The sequence below is a fragment of the Vanacampus margaritifer genome, chromosome 12 (assembly GCF_051991255.1).
Source record: "Vanacampus margaritifer isolate UIUO_Vmar chromosome 12, RoL_Vmar_1.0, whole genome shotgun sequence".
In the NCBI taxonomy this organism is placed as follows: domain Eukaryota; kingdom Metazoa; phylum Chordata; class Actinopteri; order Syngnathiformes; family Syngnathidae; genus Vanacampus; species Vanacampus margaritifer.
Window position 1 is genome coordinate 5,128,586 of NC_135443.1, and position 23,645 is coordinate 5,152,230.

The 23,645-nt window shown below is 38.8% G+C and overlaps 2 protein-coding genes across 6 annotated transcripts in view; one reads left to right on the top strand and one right to left on the bottom strand.

The window, feature by feature from the left end:
- LOC144061253 (E3 ubiquitin-protein ligase NEURL1-like) overlaps window positions 1-4,440 on the top strand; it is an 81,387-nt gene extending 76,947 nt beyond the window's left edge. For all 3 annotated transcript variants that reach the window (XM_077581528.1, XM_077581529.1, XM_077581530.1), the window contains one exon: window positions 1,008-4,440. In XM_077581528.1, the coding sequence (XP_077437654.1) occupies window positions 1,008-1,234 (227 nt within the window). In that variant the 3' untranslated portion in view covers window positions 1,235-4,440. The remainder of the gene's footprint in view (window positions 1-1,007) is intronic.
- A 3,179-nt stretch (window positions 4,441-7,619) lies between these two features.
- The window catches only part of LOC144061516 (SH3 and PX domain-containing protein 2A-like), a 53,020-nt gene continuing 36,994 nt past the window's right edge, over window positions 7,620-23,645 (bottom strand). For 2 of the 3 annotated variants that reach the window (XM_077582056.1, XM_077582054.1), the window contains 7 exons: window positions 19,966-20,079; window positions 17,452-17,535; window positions 12,641-12,758; window positions 12,230-12,558; window positions 11,692-11,741; window positions 10,517-10,636; window positions 7,620-10,446 (listed from right to left, as the gene is read on the bottom strand). In XM_077582056.1, coding sequence (XP_077438182.1) covers window positions 8,536-10,446; window positions 10,517-10,636; window positions 11,692-11,741; window positions 12,230-12,558; window positions 12,641-12,758; window positions 17,452-17,535; window positions 19,966-20,079 — 2,726 coding nt within the window. In that variant the 3' untranslated portion in view covers window positions 7,620-8,535. The remainder of the gene's footprint in view (window positions 10,447-10,516; window positions 10,637-11,691; window positions 11,742-12,229; window positions 12,559-12,640; window positions 12,759-17,451; window positions 17,536-19,965; window positions 20,080-23,645) is intronic. The other variant, XM_077582055.1, reaches the window with a different exon arrangement.

The following is a 23,645-nucleotide window of genomic DNA, read 5'->3' on the forward strand; positions in this document are numbered from 1 at the left end:
ATATATATATATATATATATATATATAAATATATATATATATATATATAAATATATCTATATATATATTTTTTAATTACATTTTTTAAATTTTTTAAATTGTAATTAATCGCATGACTTCAATAGTTAACTCACGATTAATCACAAATTTCATCTGTTTTAAATGTACAATAAAAAAAAAAATCTAGGTTTTCATACTCTTGTTAACAAAAGTGGAAAAAAATGTTCAACTAATTGAAATAGTTCAAATAAATTTTTGACATCTATAGCCGTCAATGGCAGTGAATGAGTTAAATGACAACTATTTTAATAATCGTTTGAAGAGATTTTTATTTAATTTTTTTAATACGATACAATACGATACGATATACTTTTATTTTCCCCGTGGGGAACTTTTTTTACTTTAATGATCCAAATTTCAAGATATCGGCAGAAATTGTTCACTGATTTCTGAAGTCCTTCATGAAAAAAGACTGATTATCTTCTGTGTTTAATCAAAATAAGACTTTGGAAAACATTGACTGAAAATGTGAAGTACGAAAAACACCAATCACCGGTTAATAAACAGTACTAAGGGGAAAAAATGCTTTTGTAATACACTTTAATGCAAAACTCAAATGAATCCGATTAATCGATAAAATAATTCATAGATTAATCGATTTTAAAGATATTCGATAGTGACAGCACTATTTTTAATGTGGTCTTATTTGTTGAGTGCAAGATTTTTTTCAAAGGTCACAACAAGTATTGTTTATCAACAAACGAAGGGACCGACTACCGGTACTACTACTTTGCGAAGTCGAATTTAATTAATTGTTCAGGCCCATCGATCAACTGAAGTGATTTTTTTGAATGGTTAAAAAAAAAAAAACACACAAATCATTTTTGTTGTCTGATGAGCAGTTTCCTTTAGGGTGAAAAAGCAAGCGAATAAAATAAATATAAACAAACAACTGTACATAAACCTCTCATGGATGAACGCCATTTTTTTGTGTTCATCTCATTCAGAACCGCAGCAGAACTCTCCGCCGGCCAGCCCGAGCTCTCCCAGCTCCGCGGAAGAATCCGACAAGTGCGCCATCTGCTGGGACGACACGGCCAACACGGCGCTCTACGACTGCGGGCACCTTTGCCTGTGCTTCGCGTGCGCCCTCACGCTCAAGCAGGAACAAAAGTCCTGCCCCATCTGCAGGAAGCCCATTTTGGATATCATCAAGACCTACCGCAGTACGTAATCGTTTTGGAACGGACGCCGTCGGATTGTCAAGATCAACTCAGGTTTTCTTGGAGTGCTAAAGACTTTTTTTTTCAAGGGACCCGGTTGGTTTCTGCATCCCGTCCGTGAATTCACGTCTTAATAGCACCACTTTTGCGTCGCCATTATAGAAGCGATCTACAAAAAAACGCAATATGAATATGAATATATAGCATCTGGAGCAGATCACAATCAGTATTTATCTAATAAGAAAAACATGTCAGATTTGATGAAATATACATATATTCAATATCATACTAACCAAAGATGTCTAGACGTGTGTTTTGCTAGCATAAGTTGTCTGTTTTGCTCTGACCAACCAATCAGAGGACGGAAAAATCTTTTCTAGTGTTACTGTAAAAAATGTCTAATTGTTTTTACCTTGGGAGAAATTATTATAATTATGACATTGTAATTTTATTGTTATTCTATGACTTATCAATGTGACCCTGAACTCCTTTGTCGCATCTAATTATTTTGTTTTGCTTTTTTTTTGCAACATTTTGTCACTTTAGTTCAAACCTACAACGAGGTATTAGGGCCACGTATAAATATTTTTTGGAGAGGGTGGAGACTTAATTAAGTCGCAAATTTGAGAATTTATAAAGTGGCAAATTTGCGACTATAAAGTGGTAAATTTGAGAGGAAAAAAATCTTAATTTTGCTACTTTATGAAGTCGCAAATTTGCCACTTTATAAAGTGGCAAATTTGCGAGAAAAAAATTCGGAATTTTGCGAGTTTATAAAGTGCCAAATTTGCAAGTTTATAGTTTATAAAGTATCAAATTTGCAAGAAAAAAATGGCAAATTTGCGACTTTATAGTCGAAAATTTGCGAGATTTATAAAGTAACAAATTTGCGAGAAAAAACTCGCAAATTTGCCACTTTATAAAGTGGCAAATTTGCGTGTTTATAAAGTGGCAAATTTGCGGGGGGAAAAAACTAATTTTGCGAGTTTATAAAGTGCCAAATTTGCAAGTTTATAGTTTATAAAGTGGCAAATTTGCAAGAAAAAAATGGCAAATTTGCGACTTTATAAAGTCGAAAATTTGCGAGTTTTATAAAGTAACAAATTTGCGAGAAAAAACTCTCAAATTTGCCACTTTACAAAGTGCCAAATTTGCGTCTTTATAAAGTGGCAAATTTGCGGGGGGAAAAAACTAATTTTGCGAGTTTATAAAGTGGCAAATTTGTGAGAGAAAAAAACTCACGAGAAATACACCTAGCATAGCTATAGTCTAATGTGAGGATTGGTTGGACACCGTTTATAAAATGAAAAGGCAGTATGGAGACGGATTCATTCTTAATTGAAACTTTATTCGTCATACACGGCAACCATAGCCACAACACTTCCTGATTCCCTATCAGCTGACTAAACACTAACCAATCAGAAGCTAGCATACTTTAGGTAAATGCAAGTGAATGACGGAGAGCAGCAGATTCAACACATCAACTTAGATACTTGTACAAACAAACACCAAAGTGTATTCATGTGTAAATAATAAACAAATTTACAAGTAAATATTTATTTTAACAATATAACTTAAAAGTTTGATCCTCAGGGTGTGGACCTTCGCAAAGCGAGGCGTCTTTGTCGCTGGCAGTACCCAACGCTTCAAAGTGCGAATGCTTAACCTATTTAAAAACCCGAAAAAAAAAAAAGTTTTAAGAAAACACACAGAATGCTCAGACAATAAATGCTGATGCAATAATAAGCAGCGAAAAGGCTCTGGCGGGTACAAAAAAAAAAGTGTCATGAAGTATGTGGCTACCTGCTTTGTGTGCACTTAAGATGGTACGAGAGGGCTGTTGTGGGCTCGAGGAGGATGCAAATGAACCAGGAAGTGGAAGAAGGTCACCTTGCTGGCGTTTCAAAACAGCCACTAAAGCACGTACGACTTTCTGTAATTGGGCGATGACAAAAAAAAAAAAAAAACTTCGTCAGGTTTTTGTTAAGTAGCTTTTAAAGGATGACAAGTGGACTTTTTCTTCATCGAAGTGGGCAGACACTTTGTCTTTGTTTACTTCAACACAACAACAAAAAAAAGGACATTGACACTTCAATGACAAGCTTGCAATTCTTAAGAGAATATTTGAGCCACTGAGAACTACAGTGGGGGAGAAAATGGATGCAAGGTGTTTCTTTTTGTTCAAAGCGTCTGTGAATTTATACTGTCTTTATGTACGGCCACAAAACTGCCCCAGAAAGTATTATTTACAGCAAATTGTGGCTGATTAGCTGACAAAATGATGACACTTTGGATTGAAAATGCTACATGCTAGGTTAGCTACAAGCTAAGCTAAGATTGCAGATGTTTTTTTTTTGTTTTTACTGGTTAACATTTGGTGTACAAATATTCAATTGTTGCCATGCAAAATGTCAATGATACGCTTTAGGGAAAATGCTACACGCTAGGTTCGCTACAAGCTAAGCTAAGATAGCAGATGTTTTTTTGTTTTGTTTTTTGTTTAGTAGTTAACATTTGGTTTACAAATAAACAATTGTTGCCATACAAAATGTCAATGATAACGCTTTAGGGAAAATGCTACATGCTAGCTTAGCTAGAAGCTAAGCTAAGATAGTAGATGTTTTTTTTGTTTAGTAGTTAACATTTGGTTTACAAACAAACAATTGTTGCCATACAAAATGTCAATGATAACGCTTTAGGGAAAATGCTACATGCTAGCTTAGCTAGAAGCTAAGCTAAGATAGTAGATGTTTTTTTTGTTTAGTAGTTAACATTTGGTTTACAAATAAACAATTGTTGCCATACAAAATGTCAATGATAACGCTTTAGGGAAAATGCTACATGCTAGCTTAGCTAGTATGGTAAATTGCGTATGCTTTTAAATTAGTTAACACTTGGTTTACAAATAGAAGTAAATGTGGAAGAACTACTATGTCAAGTAAATACAACAAGATTTAGCTCAACTGCTTAGCTTAGTTAGCTTAGTTTAAAATCAGCATAACAGTAACAGCGTCTTCTTTTTTTATGTGACCAAATTTATAGTCAGAAATAAACTTGTAAAATTGAAAGGGCATTTGTGTATTTACGATAGTATTTTATTTGTTCATTAGCTCGTTCACGTCCGGGGCGATGTTGATGCTATGTATGTGAGGGAAGTGTTTTTCAAATTAGTCACTGACGTTTCATTCTTTGTTCAATAAAGTTTACATTAAAAAGCCCATGCCTCACTTTTTGTGTTAATTGTGATATCTGAAGTTTAACACTTTAATCTTGGGACTTTAATCTCCTTGAGTTCCATTTCCTGTTTGGTTCTCATCATCACCCACTCTTACTTCCTCTTGAAAGGTAAAAACAAAACTTGTAGTTTTGCGCTCTTCAATTTCAAAAGTTCCACTTGCAACAAATGCAATGAAACATGTTGAAGGCAATAAAGCAGATAAGGAAGGCAGCGCAATGCGACGCCGTATCTGTGGCACATCAAACCCGATCACTCCGTATGAGTACTCGCGGAACGCCCATTTACGTACGCTGGGGGGGGGCTCTGAGTAAACAGCTGTAAGTCACAGAGCGACTGTTTATAGACTTGTGCTATGTCGAGCAGGCCCTGCTTTTTTCTTTTTTTTCTTTACTAGCCCATAGGCCGCAAGAATGAAGCGACATGAAACAGGTGTTCTCGCGGGGTGACACAAGCGCGCGTGTGTGTGTGAAAGTGGTACGACTACATACCTTTTCACTTACATATTAACGTCCCACGCAGACCCCCCTCAGTCAGTCTGACCTTTGACCTTTTAATGGCTTTCCTAAGTGGCTTGACATGCGATTTATGTTCCCAAAATACACTTTTATTTTTATAATGTCATTTTAATTACACTCACAACTACATGTATTATTTTAATAATGATGTTAGTTCCAATGTTGACATATAGGGGGCAGCCCTTTATTGCATTCAGCACTTTTTTAAGCTTGCTTAATGTTGTTTTATCATCTTTCCTGATATATTGATAGAATTGGCAGCTGTTTAGACGTAGACAATTATCGGACTCAACTTTTTAGCGGAAGCCATTTGGCAGAAGCTATAAAAACATAAAGTCACTTTCCTGCCAAAAAAAACAAAGTTAGTGCATTTTAGTTCTCAGTGTTTTCATTTCAAATTGAATTATTAATCTAAATACAGTTGTCATTTCTTTTTCAAATATGTTTATAATTTTAAAAAAATATAATTAGGAATTCAATTAGAATTTGTATTAGTTGTGGTTTAATCATGAAGCATATAATTAAAAATTATTTTTAAAATCTACATTCGCTATTCAAATGTTTGCACTTAATTACAAGTACACGTTAAAATTGCTGTTTCAATTTTAGCTACAATTTTTAATCATGTTTGATTCAATTAAGTTTTTTATCTTGTGTTTTTTTTAATTTTTAATTGTATTGTAATGATATCTACATTCATAACTTCATTTTAATTGTAATTGACCATTATATAAATCCAAATCATAAATGGATTTCTTAAATATTTTTATTTTGTTGACTTTAAAAAAAAAAAACGTGTTGTTTTAATTACAATTAATCAATATAATTGACATTTGAATTGCATTTGCAATGTTACTTAAACATAAACTGTCATTTAATTAAAAAAAATACTTTGAACATTTTATTTACATTTGTAATTGAATTTAAATGTTTTGAATTTGTAAAGAAAACTCGTTTTTTTTTCTTTAAATTTTTATTTTTTTTTTTATGAATTCGTGTAACAGTGGCTGTTCTTGGAGCATGAGCAAGACACACCAACTTTTACACACAAATCCTCCACTAACACACGCGCACAGGGACACGCGCACAGGGACACGCGCACAGACACGCGTTTGAGCGCAGCTGACTGTTGGTGTCCTGATGGCTTGTGAGCGTTTGGTTAAGTGGCGTAATCTCTTCTTGACATCCAATTTATGTTCCCATTGCTATTGGAACAATGCACGTCGACTGCGTATTGATTCGGAATCCGAAATGGACTTGAGACACGAGATTGAAGCTCCTGTTTGTTGAAGCTTTTGAGCTTTCACCTCGCTAATGTCGGACTGACTGAAAAGTAATTAGAATCAAAGTTCAACTTTGAGTGCAAAATGGCAATTGCCTGTTGTCACTGTAATGCTTTTAAATCACCGTCAGTGGTGGGGGCGGGGGGGTGGGGGGGGTCATTCAATGACGCTATTCTGCCCTGAGATGTTGCGCTCTGCTGCCCTCCAGTGGACGCAAAGTGAAATGGGGAATAAACAGTAACCAACTAGAAGGTCAGCCGACTTTTTCATACTGTAGGAATATATTTAATGATTTTTTATAAAAAAAATTTTTATAAAGAAACTAAAAACAAATATACATATGTGGGAATCAGAGAGCATACAAACATGATGTGTGCTTAAGTGTACTAATGTAGCCTAATCATGTTTCTGGCTAAAAAGTACGACACGCACATCAAGTCATTAAAACCCCTCTCCTCTTTTTTTTTTGTATTTTTGTTTGAGAGGAAAAATATTGTCCTGACATTTTGCCTTTATTATTGTGGCTGCACTACTTTAAATCAAGCAGTCTTGAGGCTTCCTTCAGTAAGTGAATTAGTGAATAGTCGTCCTATTTTATTTTATTTTATTTTTTACACAGTACTACCTCAAAAAAAAAAAAGGTCAACATTAAAATACAATAGTTTTCGGCCTATGTTTTCATATAAATGAGACCAAGGTTTGTTTTGTTTTCTCCCGTTTTTTTTTGTTATTCTGGATTGTTGTTTTTTATTAGTTTTTTTTAAAGGGGGGGGGGGGGTCTTTCAGAAAAAGGATTTTCAGTTTTACAGAATATTTTGTCTGTTTTTCCAGAATACATTTTTTCCCAGTTTTTTTAAAAAATATTTTAAATGGCAGCAAAAATAATAATAATAAAAAAATCCCCCAAACCCACAAAAAAAATCAGAAAACCATAAAAATATACTATACATGGTCTTTTTTTTCTTTTCCTTTTTTAAATAAGAAGCCTTACGATACATAATCATCATTTTAAAAATGCTTTACTATACATGGTCGTCTAAAAAAATGCCTTACTCATGGTTGTAAAAAAAAAACATTTTTCTGAATATTTTGTCTGTTTTTCCAAAATACTTTTTCCCCAGTTTAAAAAATATATATTTTTAATGGCAGCAAAAAAACATACCCCAAAAATCACAAAAACAGTAAAAAAAAATATTCCATGAAACAGAAATTTTATGGATTTTTTTTCCTATTCTACTAGCTTTTTTGTCCCAAGTGAATGCAATACACTTCCGCAGTAACATGCTTAGTTCGAACATGTCAATCAGTGATTGACTCGCGTACGTGCACTCAAAGTACACAATGAGTAAAAAAGGAAATAAACAGTTTAAAAAGTGCATTTATTTTCATTTTTAGGCACTTGAGTTATTGCTGCTTGTCACACCGTAAACAGTAAAACAAAAAGTGAGCATCCAATTTAAGACTACAAGTAAAAATGTCAAATTTACTGCCCAGCAGAAATTTCTTTTCAACATCAGGATGGATTGGCAGCAGATGTGTGAAGTGGTTGTGAACAATTGAGTCAATCGTAATGGTACAAAAAAAAAAAAAAGAATAAATACAGATTTGGGTGGAAGCTCGTGAAGGGCCTCCGTTTTCCTGGTAAACCATCAAGGGATTCGTTTCGTATTCCAAACCGTCGTTATCGTTGGAGATGCTCACAAAAGGACAATTAAATGCGTAGAATATCTTACATAATGGCGATGTACAGTACAACAAAATAAAGCTTATAAAAACATGCAATGAAGACAGCACCAAGATGTGACTAACGCTTAGCAGCAAAAAAAACCAACAAAAATGTTTGAACAGCTCAAGGCTTTGTCAGTATAATGAAATCAAACATGCAGTAAGCTTTAAATGCTTAGAAAGTTTTACAAAAATGATTACAGTAATCCCTCGTGTATTCGCGGTTTTTGGGGCAATCTAACCTCAGCTATTTGCGCAATTCTGCTTGTTTCCACAAGATGGCGCCAAAGCTAACCTCAGCTATTTGCGCAATTCTGTTTGTTTCCACAAGATGGCGCCAAAGCACTATCTGCCCCTTGTCCCCATGAATAGCGAGGGATTACTGTACTTGCGATTAGGTGGACACCAATGAAGCATCAAGTTCCTCTCTTAGTTTGTTCTTTGGCTTTTCTCTTCCTGCTTACTAGTCAACTTCCTGGAATTCTCGTACAAAAATCAAAGTGTCCGCGTGAGTAGTCTTTCCGCTCGGCGTTCTGCCAGCTCCGAGCGCGCTACGGCTTCCTCTCGAGGTAATTGGAAGGGACCCACCCTTTCCTGGGCTTGCCACTGTCCAGCACCTTGCAGTACCACCAGCCGTTGGGGTTCCTCTCCAGAACCTCCAGACTGGTCCCCTCTGGGAAGCCCATGGTCTCCTCGTCGCCGTGGTAGTCGGCGATGGAGACGTAGACCTCCCGGAGATTGTTGTGGATGATGTGCGGCTTGGGCCTGACGGTGGACACGGGGAGGGCGTTCTTCTGGGGGCCGGCGCCCAGGAACTCCGAGCTGCCGGTGCCGGACGGGTTCCGGCTGGGCAGGGCGATGTTGTTGGGCGCCAGGCCGCGGGGGGCGGTGCCGAATGAGGCGTTGCGACGCACCGTGGGGCTGAGGCGAGGGTGGTTGCCCGAGTTGAGGGATTCGTTTCTCCTGAGGGAGCCGACGGGGCTCGGGGTATCCCTGATGGGGGCTGAGATGAAGACCGACTGGGGTCGGACCACCTGCTGCTGCTTGCCGCTGTTGTGTTTGCGTGAGCCGAACAAGCCGGTGGGTTTGGAGAGACCGCCGGGTGGTTTGGAAGGGATCGGGGGAGTGACTTTCTTTAGGTTCTGATTGAGGTTGTTCATGGCCTGCACCCTTTGCTCGTTCTTCTCCAGGCTGTTGGATTTGCTGAGGCTACCAGGCCTGGACGGCGTTCCGTCCGATTCCGAGCCGGCCGCGTCGTCCTGCTGCCGCACGGGCTCCAGGAAGTACGTCGGGGCCCAGCCCTCGGAGTCGTCCCAGCGGATGTACCACCAGCCGCTCTCCTGCTTCTCCAGCACCAGCACCTCCACGCCGGCAGGGAAGCTCAACTCCGACTCCTGGACTTTCTCGTAAGGGTCGGTGGTGCGATAGAGGACGCAGCCTTCCGCGTCCGAGTCGCCGCGGCTGCCTTTGGAGTAGATGGAGGAGAACTCGGAGGACGTGCTCTGAGATGAGAAGGAGTCTTCGGAGGAGACGACGGAGGCGGTCTCCGAGTCCTCGCCTTTGTTTTTGTTGCCGTTCTTGAGTTGGCCGGTGGGTCGAAGCTGTCTTCGCAATGTGCTGATGTCCATCTTGTCGCCGCTGGATGCTTTGGCCAGCTGCGGTTTGGGTCTCACCACCGGCTTGGGTTTGGTGGAGGACTTTGCGTTGGGAGATGCTTTACTTTCCTCTTGGTCTTTCTTGGGTCTGGACATGTCCGGAGTGGACTCGTTGGAGGCGGATTTGGATCCGGACCCCTCCTCGCTTTTGGCCGACGTTTGGCTTCCGTTCAAGTTGATCTTGAACTTGTTGGCCGCAGATCTCCAACCTCCCGACTTCAGGTTGGCGGTCTTGCCAGTTTCGGACGCAACGCTGGCCTTGGAGGAACCGGAGTCGCGGCTGCACTGCCTCTCCGGCGTCTCCTTGAAGGGCCGGAAGCCGTCGTTCTCGTAGATGCACTCCTCCTCGCCCTCCGCCTCTTGGCCGTCTTCGAACGACTCGCACATCCTGAAGGAGGCGCTGCGGAGCGATGACGCCGGAGACGGTTTGGAAGACCGCTGAGATCCTTTCTCTGAGGACGTGTCCTCATTCTTGGCATCCACCAAAGAAGCTTCGCCTCTCAGGAACTCAAATTCAGACTCCAGATCCAGGTCGCCAATAGCCGGGACGTCGTATTCCGGCTCTTCGTAGACGGGCCTCCCGGGAGACGCGGGGGCCTCCGGGGCCTCGCTGCTGGGTGGCGCCGTCTCCACCGAGTCCTGCTTCTTGACAGGCGGCGCCGGTGGCGGCACTTTGGGGCGGCACAGCGTGCTCGTCCTACGATTGAGGTTGGGCTTTTTGCGTTTGTCGATGTAGGAACACGGAGCCCAGCCTTCCCGCTCTCCGATCTGGACGTACCACCAACCCCCGGAATTCTTCTCAATCACCTGAAACATCACGCGTGACAAACATCAAGTTCCCGATGTGTCTTCAAGTCTTAGTTTGTGTGATTGTTACCTCTGCTTTTTGGCCTCCGTTGAAACTGATCCCATCAGATATGCAAGACTGGAATTCGGCAATGGTGTAATACTCGGCTTCAACTGTAGGGGGCTCTGGTGGGGAGGGCAGAGGAAATCCCTGGGAATAAAAGAAATACCGGCACTGTTTTAACCCCGACTAGACATGACATATCAATTGCTGTCATTTATTGGTACACGAGTGATAGATATTCCAAAACTAGCTTTAAAAAAAACGGAAACGCTCTTAATATTTTGCCCCTCTTATGTAGCTATACATCCATTTTCTATAGCGCATCACAAATTATGCTTTATGCGCTAGTAATATTTGTTAACCTACATTACCTAACAGGTTTTATTTTGTTTTAACTCATTCACTCCCAGACATTTTCACTGAAGCAACCCCCTTCGCTCCCGGCTGTTTTAATGGATTTTGACTGATTTTGCAAGGCCCACAGAATATTGTGTTCTGTTTCTATAAAAACATGGAAGCTACGAAAAGAAAAATTAGAGTCTCTTGTTTCATAAAAATATATATATATATTTGTATCTGTTTCCGTTTTGCAGCAATTAGAATTAGAATATAGCTAAGTTTTATACTTCTCTTATAATCTGCTGCCACCTGTTGGCCATTATTTGTTATAACTAGACTTACTTCAAGCGACCTCTTCAGGTCAGAAGCTGCATCAAAGCCTTGTTTGCTTTAGCATAAAATAAAACAAAAAAAAAAACATAAAAAACGTATAAATATGTTTTTGGGAGTGAATGACTTAATAGCAGGTATGACTATTTTATTTGTTTATTTATTTATTTTCATTCTTTGCTTTTGTTTAGTTTTTTTTTTTAAATTAGTTTACGTATTATATATATCAATTATATAAATAAATATATATACATTTCAAGGTAGTAAAGTATTGCGGAATTCTTTGCTTTTTATTTTATTTTGTATTAGTTTTAGTAATATATGGAACACATTTCAAGATAATAAAGTATTTTGCGTAATAAACTCCAATTCCGAAACAACTGTTCGACCTTTATTTCATTAACAAAAATGTTTATTCAATTTTTTCCAACTTTAATAACCTTGGTTCCTAAATACTAAGTACCAAGTTAGCCGTGTTTATGAACCTTTAACTTTACTGTATGTATTACTTATGTTCTAAAAAGCATTCCCACCAGGGTTGCGTCTCTTCGAGGAGGAGGTTTTTGCCTGAGAACTGGGGAACCTGTGAAACAAAGAACAAATGCTATAAATATACACACACACAAAAATACTGTACAGATATTGAATAGTAAACAGTAGGCCCGCCTCCATCGCAGCAATTTTGCTTTTTTTCCCCCATGCAATTAGTTTCATTTTGATTTACCTCTTCTATTGTAATTCCTTTATTGATTACTAGATGTCACTAGTGGTTAATTTTAGATGGTGTACATTTGAAAAGAGAAGAACAAAACAGGAAGTATTCAGCACATCTTAAGATTTTGTTGAGAATGATTGAACCTCATCCTCTGTAATCCTGCTTTTTACGCCTACAGATAACGATGGCTGTAGGTTCATTTTATTTTGTACATCTTTGGGCATGATTATTGATGTATGTTGTGAGATTATCAATTAAATTTATATGTCAAAAATTGTTTACATACTTGAATTAGTGTCAACAGAGATAAAAAAAATTTTTTTTTAAAAGATCCTAAATGAATGAGTGCGACTGACCAATTTCCACCCGGTGAGGTGCGATGCGGGCCACGGCAGGCGAGGGCGGCTCCGTTCTGCCTTTTCCATCCTGAGGCGTGACAACCGGGCCCGAGTCCGAACACAGGACCGGTAAACTGATCTCCTTGCGGGCCACTTGCGGGCTCTCCGGCACGTCATCGCCGCCGCCGTCCTTGTCGCTCGGGGACTTCTTGTTGAGCAGGTTGCTGATCTCCATGATGTTCCCGATGATCTCCACCGGGCCGGTCACCGTCTTTTTTCTGGGAGAGAGATCCTCCTTCATCTTTTTGAGATAAGAAGCTGGAGCCCAGCCCTCCTTGTCTTGATACCTGGGAGGAAATAAAACACAAGTAGAAGTCAACACTGGTTGTTTTTTAGAGAGAAATTCCAGGCGTGTGAAGTGAAGCTCACCTGATGAACCACCAGCCTTCCAGGTTCTTCTGGATCACTTCCACCACCGCACCTTTCTCAAACGCGATTTCATCTTTGCCCTGGCTGGCGTACGGCTGCACTGTGACGTACTTCTCCTCTGACAAAGACAAAAACAGCAACACATTAAGATTTTTTTTTTTAATTTGTGGAACTAATTTTTAATTTTAATTTAATTTTAATTTTTATTATTTATTTTAATTTTAATTTAATTTTTTTTAAACTCAAATGTACAAAATTTGTATTTCAATAAACATTATAGTCAACTACAAAATAGCTCAAGTTAAAATTAGGGGAAAAAATCCTGAAATATTAAAACAAAAACCAATCCATATATTTAAAAAAAAACAAAAAAACTAAACTAAAACTAATAAAAACAACAAAAAATAGAGCATTAAAAAACTAATAATAAATGACACACCTGCTCTAAATATTAATTAAAACTAACGGAATTTTGGAAAAAAAAAAACTCAAAAGGGAATAAAAATTGGGAAAAAAATTATTACAACCCTGATTTAAATTAACTAACTGCATTATTATTTCACATTAGATTTGGTTGTTGTTGTTGAAACTAACCAAACCAAAAAACAAAACTTACTAGAGTTACAGGGAATATATAATTTTATTTAACTTGCACTTAACAAATAATTCATACATTAAAAAAAACTAAACTAAAACTATTAAATACTAAACTAAAATGAAGCATATAAAAAACAATAAATGTATCCTGCTCTAAATATTAATTAAAAACTAACGTAATAAAAAAAAAACTCAAAATGGAATAAAAATTGAACAAATTATTATATCTCTATTAACTAATTGCGTTATTATATCACATTAGATATTATTTTTTTGTCGTTTTTCTAAATGTAAATTTACCAAACTACTCCAACCACAAAAACTTTTCCTCATGTCACTTCACATATTTGGTTCCCTCTGAAACTGTATACACAGCACAAACTATGAACCCAAAACGGCTGAATATTATTTCAAACCGATTTTACAAAATGACCTTTCAAAATAATTTGATTTTATACGTTAACGCCTCTTCAACAAATGAAGCTCGTGTCTTAATTGAGATTTCTTACCTCAACATAATTCCTTGTTTCTGTACTACTTTCTTATTCAGATAGGGCTTTGGCGACATCTTGTGGCATTGTCAGAAATAGCACAGACATATAAATCATTTATATATATATATATATATATAAATATATAAATGATCAATTCCACAGGAGAAAAACTGGAATAGTTGAATCTGTGAATAGTACGTATACTTGTGCAAAGTGCATTTTAAAGTCAGCGTAAACAGAGCAGCGCAACTAAATGGCAACACATCATAATATTATGGGCAACACATCTTGAAAGTGGACTATTATGTTGCTCAGAGCCATCCTGAAGATAGCAACGCTGCGCACAGGCTGCCATTCATTGACTTTTGTTTACATTAAGTGCACCTTGGGCGAGCCGCCGTCCTATGAAGTGTCCTTGGCCTTGCGCCTCTTCACTCAGCACGTAATAGCCAGCCAGAGACTCCGTGTTGATTTATGCAATTTTTGCAAGGCCGGCCGGCCGTTGCGCAGACACCATTTCCCGTCATTATGGCAATTCCTGACGAACCCTGTCTGACCGAGTCCCGAGAGAGCACGGCGACAAAAGTTAGAAAATGAAGAAGCGGTGTTTGGGATCCTGCTAACAAATAATTCATTTTTCCCCTTTCCTTGCCCTTTCCCAAGGTTGTCTCGGAGCCCCCAGGAAGTGGGATAGTTTATGCCCTCACTATTTATGTCGCAGATTTGTAGGGGAAATCATTTTTTAGGGGGGGAAGGGGTTTATACAGTTTACAGGATATTCCAAATTTAAAGTGGAGCGTTTTCTTTAATGTAGTACCGCATTGTGCCACAACATGTCTGGCAGCACTGAGGTCTACTGGAAGAGATGCAGCGTAAGAAAGCGAGAAGAAGAAATAGAGCCGTCTGTGTGTTGCTACACTGTGCACTGGAAAAACGGGGAGTGATATTTACTTTAAAAACCTGGTAAAGTTCTTTCACTTAGAAATTCTAATTAAACTCTCCTTGTGAAATTTATTTTACATTTCTGAGTTAAAAAACTTTACTAGCGGTGTGTTAGAAGTAGCAACTTTTGTTAGCATGTCCATGGGATTAGCATTATATATTAGCATTATGCTAGCAGATGCTTGCTATACAATATTACCAAATTTAACAGAGGATAGGGCTCGGGTCCTGATGCAAAAACATTATTACATTTTATTGTATGATAAATTTGCCAATAGGTGCCACAAGATGGCAGCAAAGTACCTACAAGAGTTAAGTTACCTACAAGAAGACACTACATTTTTTCAGTGGTGTGTTAGAAATAGCAGTTAGGTTTATAAGTAATGTAACATTGACGCTAACTTTTGTCTATGGGATTAGCATTATATATTAGCATTATGCTAGCAGATGTTTGTTAGACGATATTACCAGAGTTTTAGGACTCCGGTCTGACAAAATGCCACAAGATGGCAGCAAAATTCTACTTTTACCAACAAGACACTACTCAATTCACTTCAACATACAGTAGTTCAACCAAGATGCCACAAGATGGCGGCAAAGTGATCATTTTATTGTTTTTGGCTAGTGTTCATTTATACGTCCATCCATCCATTCATCATCTGAACCACAATGTTTAATAATTCTCTTTGGTTTAATGTGTCCGTTTTTCAGTCAACTTAAAACTCTTTTTTTGGAAAACAAGCAAGGGAGTCTTTTTTTTGTTCCCTCTTCTAATCCATCACCCTTTCCCACCGTTGTCCAGGAGAGGAAGTGGTATAGCAATTCATCCCCCTTTCAATACTAGACTAAGATCCAAAGAAAGAGAATATTTATGTATTTTTGTATTTTTGACCTTGTGGACTCTTTTGCGTGTGCGGCCTGGTGAAACGTCCCCCCCTCAAACAATATCCAGCCGAGCATGGAGGGGAAACTCTGAATCAGATGTTTTGTTAACCACAACATGCATCGCCGCCATCACTGTTTGAGTTGATTCTAGTGGAGTCAGCACAATCTTTCGACTTTTGTTTTTGTTTTTTTGGAGTCCACGGGTGGAAACAAGTCTACTCAAGAGAACGGTGCCAAGCGCAAATTTGGTATGAACCCAATAGCCTATCCTCACTCACTGCTCCTCTAATGGTGACCATCTTGGCCTGCCCGTGAACGCCATAAACGTCGTTTGTGATGCGTCAATATTAGTCGCAATTTGTGCCAGAGCCGAGTCGATAACTGGCTCTAACACGGCTCTTAAATGCAGCGTCAGGCCAATCCCGCTGTGTGTTGCGCAACAGCTTTCCTGTGCGTGTTTGGGAGAATTTGTCAGGGTTGGAACAGAACAAAAACACTTCAACAAAAAATATTTTGTAACATAATTTCAGTAATTGTTTGTTAGGCATAAAGCTACTGATTTCTACTCAGCTCCCCTGGGCACATCATTGCTAGAACAAACTTGAGCCGAAATGGCTCACTATGAGATATTAAACGAAACGGCAATGAAATGCAATAAAAAGGAAAAGTACAGTATTCTTGTGTATTCTGTTTGTATGTGTTGCTGCGCTGTGAGTGTTACAGTAGCAGTTGCTTTAAGGTTTACTACTGCAAAATCTATGCTGATTAGCTGTAGCTGTGGCATAAATGCTAGCAATAAACAAACGAAATTTTGTTGTGTTTGAGGGAGATATTACTGAAACGAAAAAGCAATTGACACCCTCCAATAAATGTTTATCATTGCCTACAGATGCCACAAAATGGCCGCACTGAAACTCATCAACTCACTGTAACATACTGTAGTTCCTTACAATAGTGTTTGGCCAACAATATGCCACAGGATGGTGCCAAAGTAGTGATAATTGAGATAATTAAAAATAAATAAATAAATAAACACATAAATAAAAGTGACAATAAAAATGGATATAAAAATATAACTAATGCAAAAAAATAAATATGAATGGAAATAAAAATATATATCACTAAATAAATAAATAAATAAAAGTAAAGCCCAACCAAGACACGCTTAGGACCGCCTCCTCATTTGAATAACATTTCGTCCTGACAAAGCATCTGCAGCATGAAATAAATAAAAGTGAGAGCAGAGCGTTTTTATTTATTCATTGATATTTATTTTTGTATTTATTTCAACATTTATTTTCATGATTACTTCTATTTTTTGAATCTCATTTTTATTTTTATATATATATATATATATATATTTTTTTTTTTTTTTTAATCGTTTCTTATTTTTACTTTTATTCATTTATTTAGTCATTTATTTATTTTTTAATTTGGGCAGTTTTGGTCCTTCACAGTACTTAACTATTGGGTTTGGCTGATCAAGCATTTTGGTGTTAAAATATACAACATTTAAAATTTCTCTTTAATTGTATCTATAAGTCTTATAGTAAACTTTAACTTCAGGTGACAAACAATTTAAAGCAAGTTCACAGAGTCTTCTTTTTAAGTTAATCGAGGGCTATTTTCTTTCATTAGAAACATGCTTTCATAACGATAAATTTGATTTAGATTTTTTACTGGAACCGATTAAAGGCATTCCAATTAATTTTAATGGAGACCATTGACTTGAAGTTCCAACTTTTTTCAAAGCGTATCTTCTAAAACGCTGATTCAAATGTCAGTTAGTGGTTAGTCACGGTGGATTTACGTCAAACAACAGGATGCGGGATGAGACAAACACGGCACACACAAACAAAAGGCATCAAAGTGGCGGCATCTGTCTCACTTCACCTCGGCTCTGCTGCCGGCTGATGACACCCCCCAGCGTCCATCTCCGGTCCAGCCTCTTCAGGTGGGCCTTGTGGCGTTTAGTGACTTGACGGACACAAACGTGGACCAGACAGCGGTGAACGCACGCATACATGGAAAGCGAGGGGCGAAGCGGCACATGTTAAAAACACACAAGACGGATATGCTATTAGCTGCGCATGGAGGACGGTTATGGGTGGAATGATGGGAGGGTTACGGGGGATGCGTTAAACGAAGACATCTCCTCTGCGGCTTTTAATTAGGATGTTGTTAACATGGTTTCCCCATCCTGTCATAGTGGAGCATCTGGGCCACACATTGCTGCCCCCAGGAAATGCGTCAGATTACTGGAACAGCTGACGATGCCTCACAAGCCCGAAAAAGTCCACTTGTTTTAAGGATCATCATATGCTAAATGCACAGGTGTGCCTCATGAAGTACTTCTGTGTATAGATCAAATGCTAACCAAAGTCCAATCCAGTGTCACAATTTTGCGCAGTAAGGCAATTATGTGGCAAAAACATCTTTTGGCCACACTGTTACAAAATCTCTCTGTTTGGAAGTCTAATAATCATTTCCATACTTCGTTTGTTGTTCTCTCCAACAAAACGCCGCGTAAGCCTTTTGCAAATATGCTGCAATTGCTTCACTTTCATTTCAAAGGAGTCCAAAAGGGAACATTTTCCACTTATTATGTGGATTGAAGGCCACGCGAGCGGGAGACTTGAGCGAGGCCATCCAAAGGTGTTCTCGGGTTAGACTGGCTGCGCTATATGGACAAAAGTGTTGGGACACCTGAAACGTTGTCTATGGGAATTTTGTGTCTCTTTGCTGGACCCGAAAGAAGGCGTTGCTGACAATTTGGATTCCAGTTCATCCCAAAACTTTTGGATTGAGATTAAAGATGAGTTTTTCCACATGAGTCTTTTCCAAGCATGCCTCGCTGGGACAGAAAAGGCTCCTCCCAAAAATGCTTTCCACTAACAAGGAAATTTTCAGTCGTCCAAATTGTCTTGATAAAAGTTCCAATTGATCAATTTATTAATTATGAGCTCTGTCTTAATACTTGTGTCTACGCCATAATGGATCTCAGCCAGGACTTTATCCTGATTTTGATCAAATGTATTAGAATACTATCCAATCTAAGGTTTATGCCAAGGCTGCCCTAAATTTATTAATTTTAACTAACGTATTTTGAGTGCGTTTCTGGTATGGTTAGGACACCAAAATGTAGAAGCTCTTTAAAGGGGGAGCGTTCTGCATGGCTATTCATCACAAGAAAGAATTATTAAAGTGAGGCTTCATTCAAATCTTGCTAGCAGTTTTAAAACTACATCGATAGCTTGTTTGCAGTGCTAGCCTAATGCTAGCTTCGTATTGCTAGCACTGGCATTTTGTAGAAGCTGGTCAGCATTCTGTGTGACTATTTATCACAACTACACATTTTCATAATTGAGGGAATAGGGACTATTGAAGTTAGGCTACATTCAAATTATGCTAGCAGTTTTTAAACTGCAATGTTGGCTTGTTTGCAGTGGTAACCTAATGCTAGCTTCGTATTGCTAGCATTGGTATGTTGTGGAAGCTGGCCAGTATTCTGTGTAACTTTATCACAACTACACACTTTTATAATTGGGGGAGAGGGATTATTGAAATGATGCTACATTTAGATTATGCTATGAGTTTTAAAACTACAATGTTGGCTTGTTTGCAGTGCTAGCCTAATGCTAGCTTCGTATTGCTAACGCTGGTATTTTGTAGATGGACAGCATTTCTGTGTGACTATCACAACTACACACTTTCATAATTGGGGGGAGAGGGAAAATTGAAATGAAGCTACATTTAAAACTTGCTGGCGTTTTTTAAGTTGCAGGTTTATTTAACAATAAAACATATTTTTAATTGTTATCCATTGATTCCTGGCAAGTGCTCTAAAACCTGGCGACTCCTAATCCCAAACCTAGCAAAAAAAAAGGTGGATTGACCACGAAGGGCATCTGGTGTAAAAACAGTGCCAAACTAATTATAAGAGTGACTCGCTGTGATAAACAGAAAAGTGAATTTCAGTGGTTGAATGTGTTGCTTGATTCATAAAAAGTCCGGTTTAAAATTCATCATTCCTGTAGTGTACGTACGGTAGTAGTGATTCAATGCTAACTGAAAATGGCGCTACCTATCACGTAAGGCGTGACGAATATCCTTCTGTGTACAATGTACTACTGTACAGCTCATCACCGGTCTGTGGTCTCCTCCCTCCTGGAACCCCTCCTCACCACTGACGCAGACATCAATCCGCACTCTGTTCAAGCGTGCTTACGATGGCAGTCGGACAGGGAAAGCGGTTCACGGCGAGCCCACATCAGCCGTTAGGAGACGGCGGCGTCAGACTCCGGTTTGTGCCGTCTTGTCACCCATAAAAGGTGGAGGAGTTTGTGGCTATAAAGCGCCGTGTGTTCGCGTGTTCAGGTGGGCGTGCGTGCGTTGGCGATGACTTACCTTCCCCACTTTTTGAGGCGCCGACCTCCAAGTCGTCCCGTGTGCCACTGTGGGAGTTGAGATAGGTGGCGGGGACCCATCCTTGCTCTTCTGAGGTGCTGACAAACCACCAGCCTGTGAAAATAAATCAACATAGCAAATGATGTGGATTGACATTTACAATATGATTTCACCAGGCTCCTTTTTGGTACAATCTGGGGATTATTGATATTTAATTCTATTTATGTATTTATTTGTGTATTTATTTTGACATTTATTTTTGTATTTATTTTCATTTTTGAAATCTCGTTTTTTATTCTTGTATTTATTTTTACTATTTATTAATTTAGTAATTTATTAATTTTTTATTTTGGCAGTTTTGGTCCTCCATAGAATCAAAGTCCACCATTATGATGAAATTAGCCTTAGCCTTAGCCTAACCCTTAAAAAAAAAAAAAAATAATAATAATAATAATAATTTTTAAAAAAATGATTAAATTAGCCTTAAACGTCCACCCTGTCATTGTCCACCCAGTTGGCAAGCTCACTAATTTTATTGTTTGCATGTACAATGTCTGCTTTCAGATCATTAATTAATTTATTTATTTTTAAAAGTGGGAGCTTAACTAATAGGATAACATCTACTTAATACGATTTAGTTGAATGAAAAATCTCAACTTTATTTTGGAAGGCAGTATTGACTCTCTTCTATGTTCACAGAAATCTTGTTAGTGCCGAAGGATATTCAAATTAATTCATATTAGTTTGGTTAAGTTACTTTTCCATTGCACAGTTCATGAATATTTAGGTTGAAACATTTTTCAAAAATGAGAAATTCCCATGGCCCTTAGTGGCGCACATAGTAATTATGTTTAATTGGCATTTGGATTATGAAAGGGTCAATGGAAACATTTCCCTGAACCCCAAAACTTAGCGACCCACTGGGCCGCATTATCACACATGCGTGGCCGCCCTGCATGAGCTCTCACAGCTGGCGCCAAAACCAGCCTATACGTGCGTACGTATCGTACGCGCTTCGCCATTTGCTTGTTTGTTGTGGTAACAGAGACACAAATGCACCTGACAGCTGCTGGAGAAGCATAAAGAGGATGAAGCGTTCCATCACAGCTGGCCCAATCCTCCAGCGCACGTGTTCCTGACAAAATGTTGTGTTTAGAGGGCTTTTTATTCCTACCATGGGAAGAAGTGGAAAACCCCATTGTAATGGGTTGTTACCACGGTACTGTTTTGGGATCGCAGCAGCTTATTTAGTGCCATCTCTGTGATTCATGTGGATGTGGTCAACGTTCACAAGGCAGTAGTATGGAAAGCCGTTGGAGGAGTACCTCGAGAAAATCAAATACAAATGCTCAAACGGCTACTATGTAATCGAGTTTTTTCACATTGAGTTTGGGAGAGTCTGTAACTTAAAGAAGGCTTCTGCTGTTGGGCGTCGGGCTGGAAGCGCCACCCGCTGGCTCCGACTCAAGGATATAACAAGGGATGTAATGTGCTGAGACTTTGCGTAAAACCCGAGACTCAAACAAAAAAGCGGCGTCCATAAATCAGTCAAAAGCTCGAACAACAAACCAACCCCAGAAAAATAACATGTTGTTCATTGAGGTCTAAGACTAACAACTCCCTAAGGCCCATCGCCCGCGGAGCAATGTGGCCGAGCTAGATGGAAACGGACAATCGGCTAAAACTGTAAAACTACTTTTTATCCAAAAACATTTTGAGGTGCCACATACTATTCCACTCAAACAATTCAAGCCTGTTAGTCATATTATGAGAAAACAACATACTCGTCATCTCATAGTTTGTCTTTTTAATGATACAGTATAGCTAAGTCGAGGCTAGTTAGCATAGCGGCTAACACAGCTAGCATGTACGCTTGAGCTACAACTTGAAATGATTTATTTAGATACCTTAATATCTGTAACACGGTTCTGGCAAACAATCTCTCCAAATCTCTCCTAACAAGTCAAGCTGGTCAAATCAAATGTTTTCTTTTTTTTTGTAAAAAGTAACAAAAATCTCTCAAATGTTTCCAAACAAAAACATTTCTAAATTGTCCTCAATTGCACTTTCAAACATCTGTGTCTCCCGTTGATGACGGTAGGGGTTCCGTCCCATATGGCAGGTGCTATAGGCTAAGTTTATTGAACTTCTGCTGCGGTAATAAAAATGGCACCCACATCATCCCATGGATGGCTTAACATCAGCATCTTCGTACCTGTCACATAAATTGCAATATTGCATTTGCTGCTTACTACCATAATGGTATTTTGATTTATTTCTTAACCTTTTGGACCATAGCCCCAGTGGCCTAATGGATAATTAAAAGTATTTTTTTTAGTACATTCCAAACTGTCATTTGCACAGATATCAACAATGCAGAGTTGTTAGTTCCCCTATTAGCATGCCAAAATTGTCCTAGAGGACAAAAGTGTACTAGTACATTAACCTCAATCTGGATGTCAAGGATATGGAATAAATACTCAAAGGGCTTGCCATAAACTCCAACTTGAGGGTGTAACTGACTCTTAAAGGAATTAAATATACACACAAATAAAATCCCAACAAGCTGTTGAGAGGTGCAGTCGCAAAGAAGCAGATCCGGATGGCAAAAAAAAAAAAGACACTACAGATGTGGGATGACGCACATGTCATTTCAGGCAACATTTCTGGCGTGCGCTGTTTTGTATAAGATTACAAAACACAAGTCAATCACTGACGCTCTCTCCATATTTTTTTTGATGGCTGTTTATCACAAGTAGCCCCTCCCTGTGTTGCTAACAACAAGTGAGGAGTCCGACCGCAAGTTGGGGGTGGGGGCGGGGGGGACAGGGACAGAATGCAGCCAATTGCTGACTGGCAACAAACATTTCTGTCCATTGTATCATTTTGGTAGTGTGCCTTCCTGCTCCTTTATCTGCATCTTTTATAGGATCAGAAGGCCTTTGCCATGCACTTATTTCACTTGAATGCATTGTAGCTATTCGAAAGAGGATATAAAAGGGATATTTATAAAGAAATGTAAAGCAGGGTCCTGCGGACTGTTCTTGACATCTGGAAACTCCACACATGCTTCATTTTCACTGTAATCCACACCAGATTCCCGCAACAGGAAACCAAATATATATATAATATATATATTTATTTTTTTTTCACCATAAAGGACTCGATGACATGTTAAAAAGACACCGTGATTCTAACAGCACAATTTGACATGATTCGACCCAAAACAAATGAAAACTTTCACGGGCAAGCAACAAAAACAAAACACTTCTCACACAAAAAAGCACTGAATCAGCAGCAAAGCGGATTTTTTCTCTCTCTTTTCTTCTGGACTTGGAATGATGAGGAATGCATCGGCGCAGCAGTCCTGCAGATATTTGACACCACTGTCAAGTAGAGCAGCAGAGAACCCCGTTCATTTCCAGCTTCTGTATTTATTAACAGTAGATCCAGTATCAACACACAAGACGGGGAGGTATCAGCTCTACACACACACACACTTCCAGTTTTCATAAAACACTGGGTTTCAATTACCTGGGCGCTTCTGGTGTACCGAAAAAAGGAGCGGGTTGTGGGAAAACTACACAACACGACTTTCAAGCACTAATGTTGACCTAAGGAGCTGCGTTTTCTCCCTTCAAGAACTGTGAAAGGATCGCCTCATGGCTCACGGTCCGAAA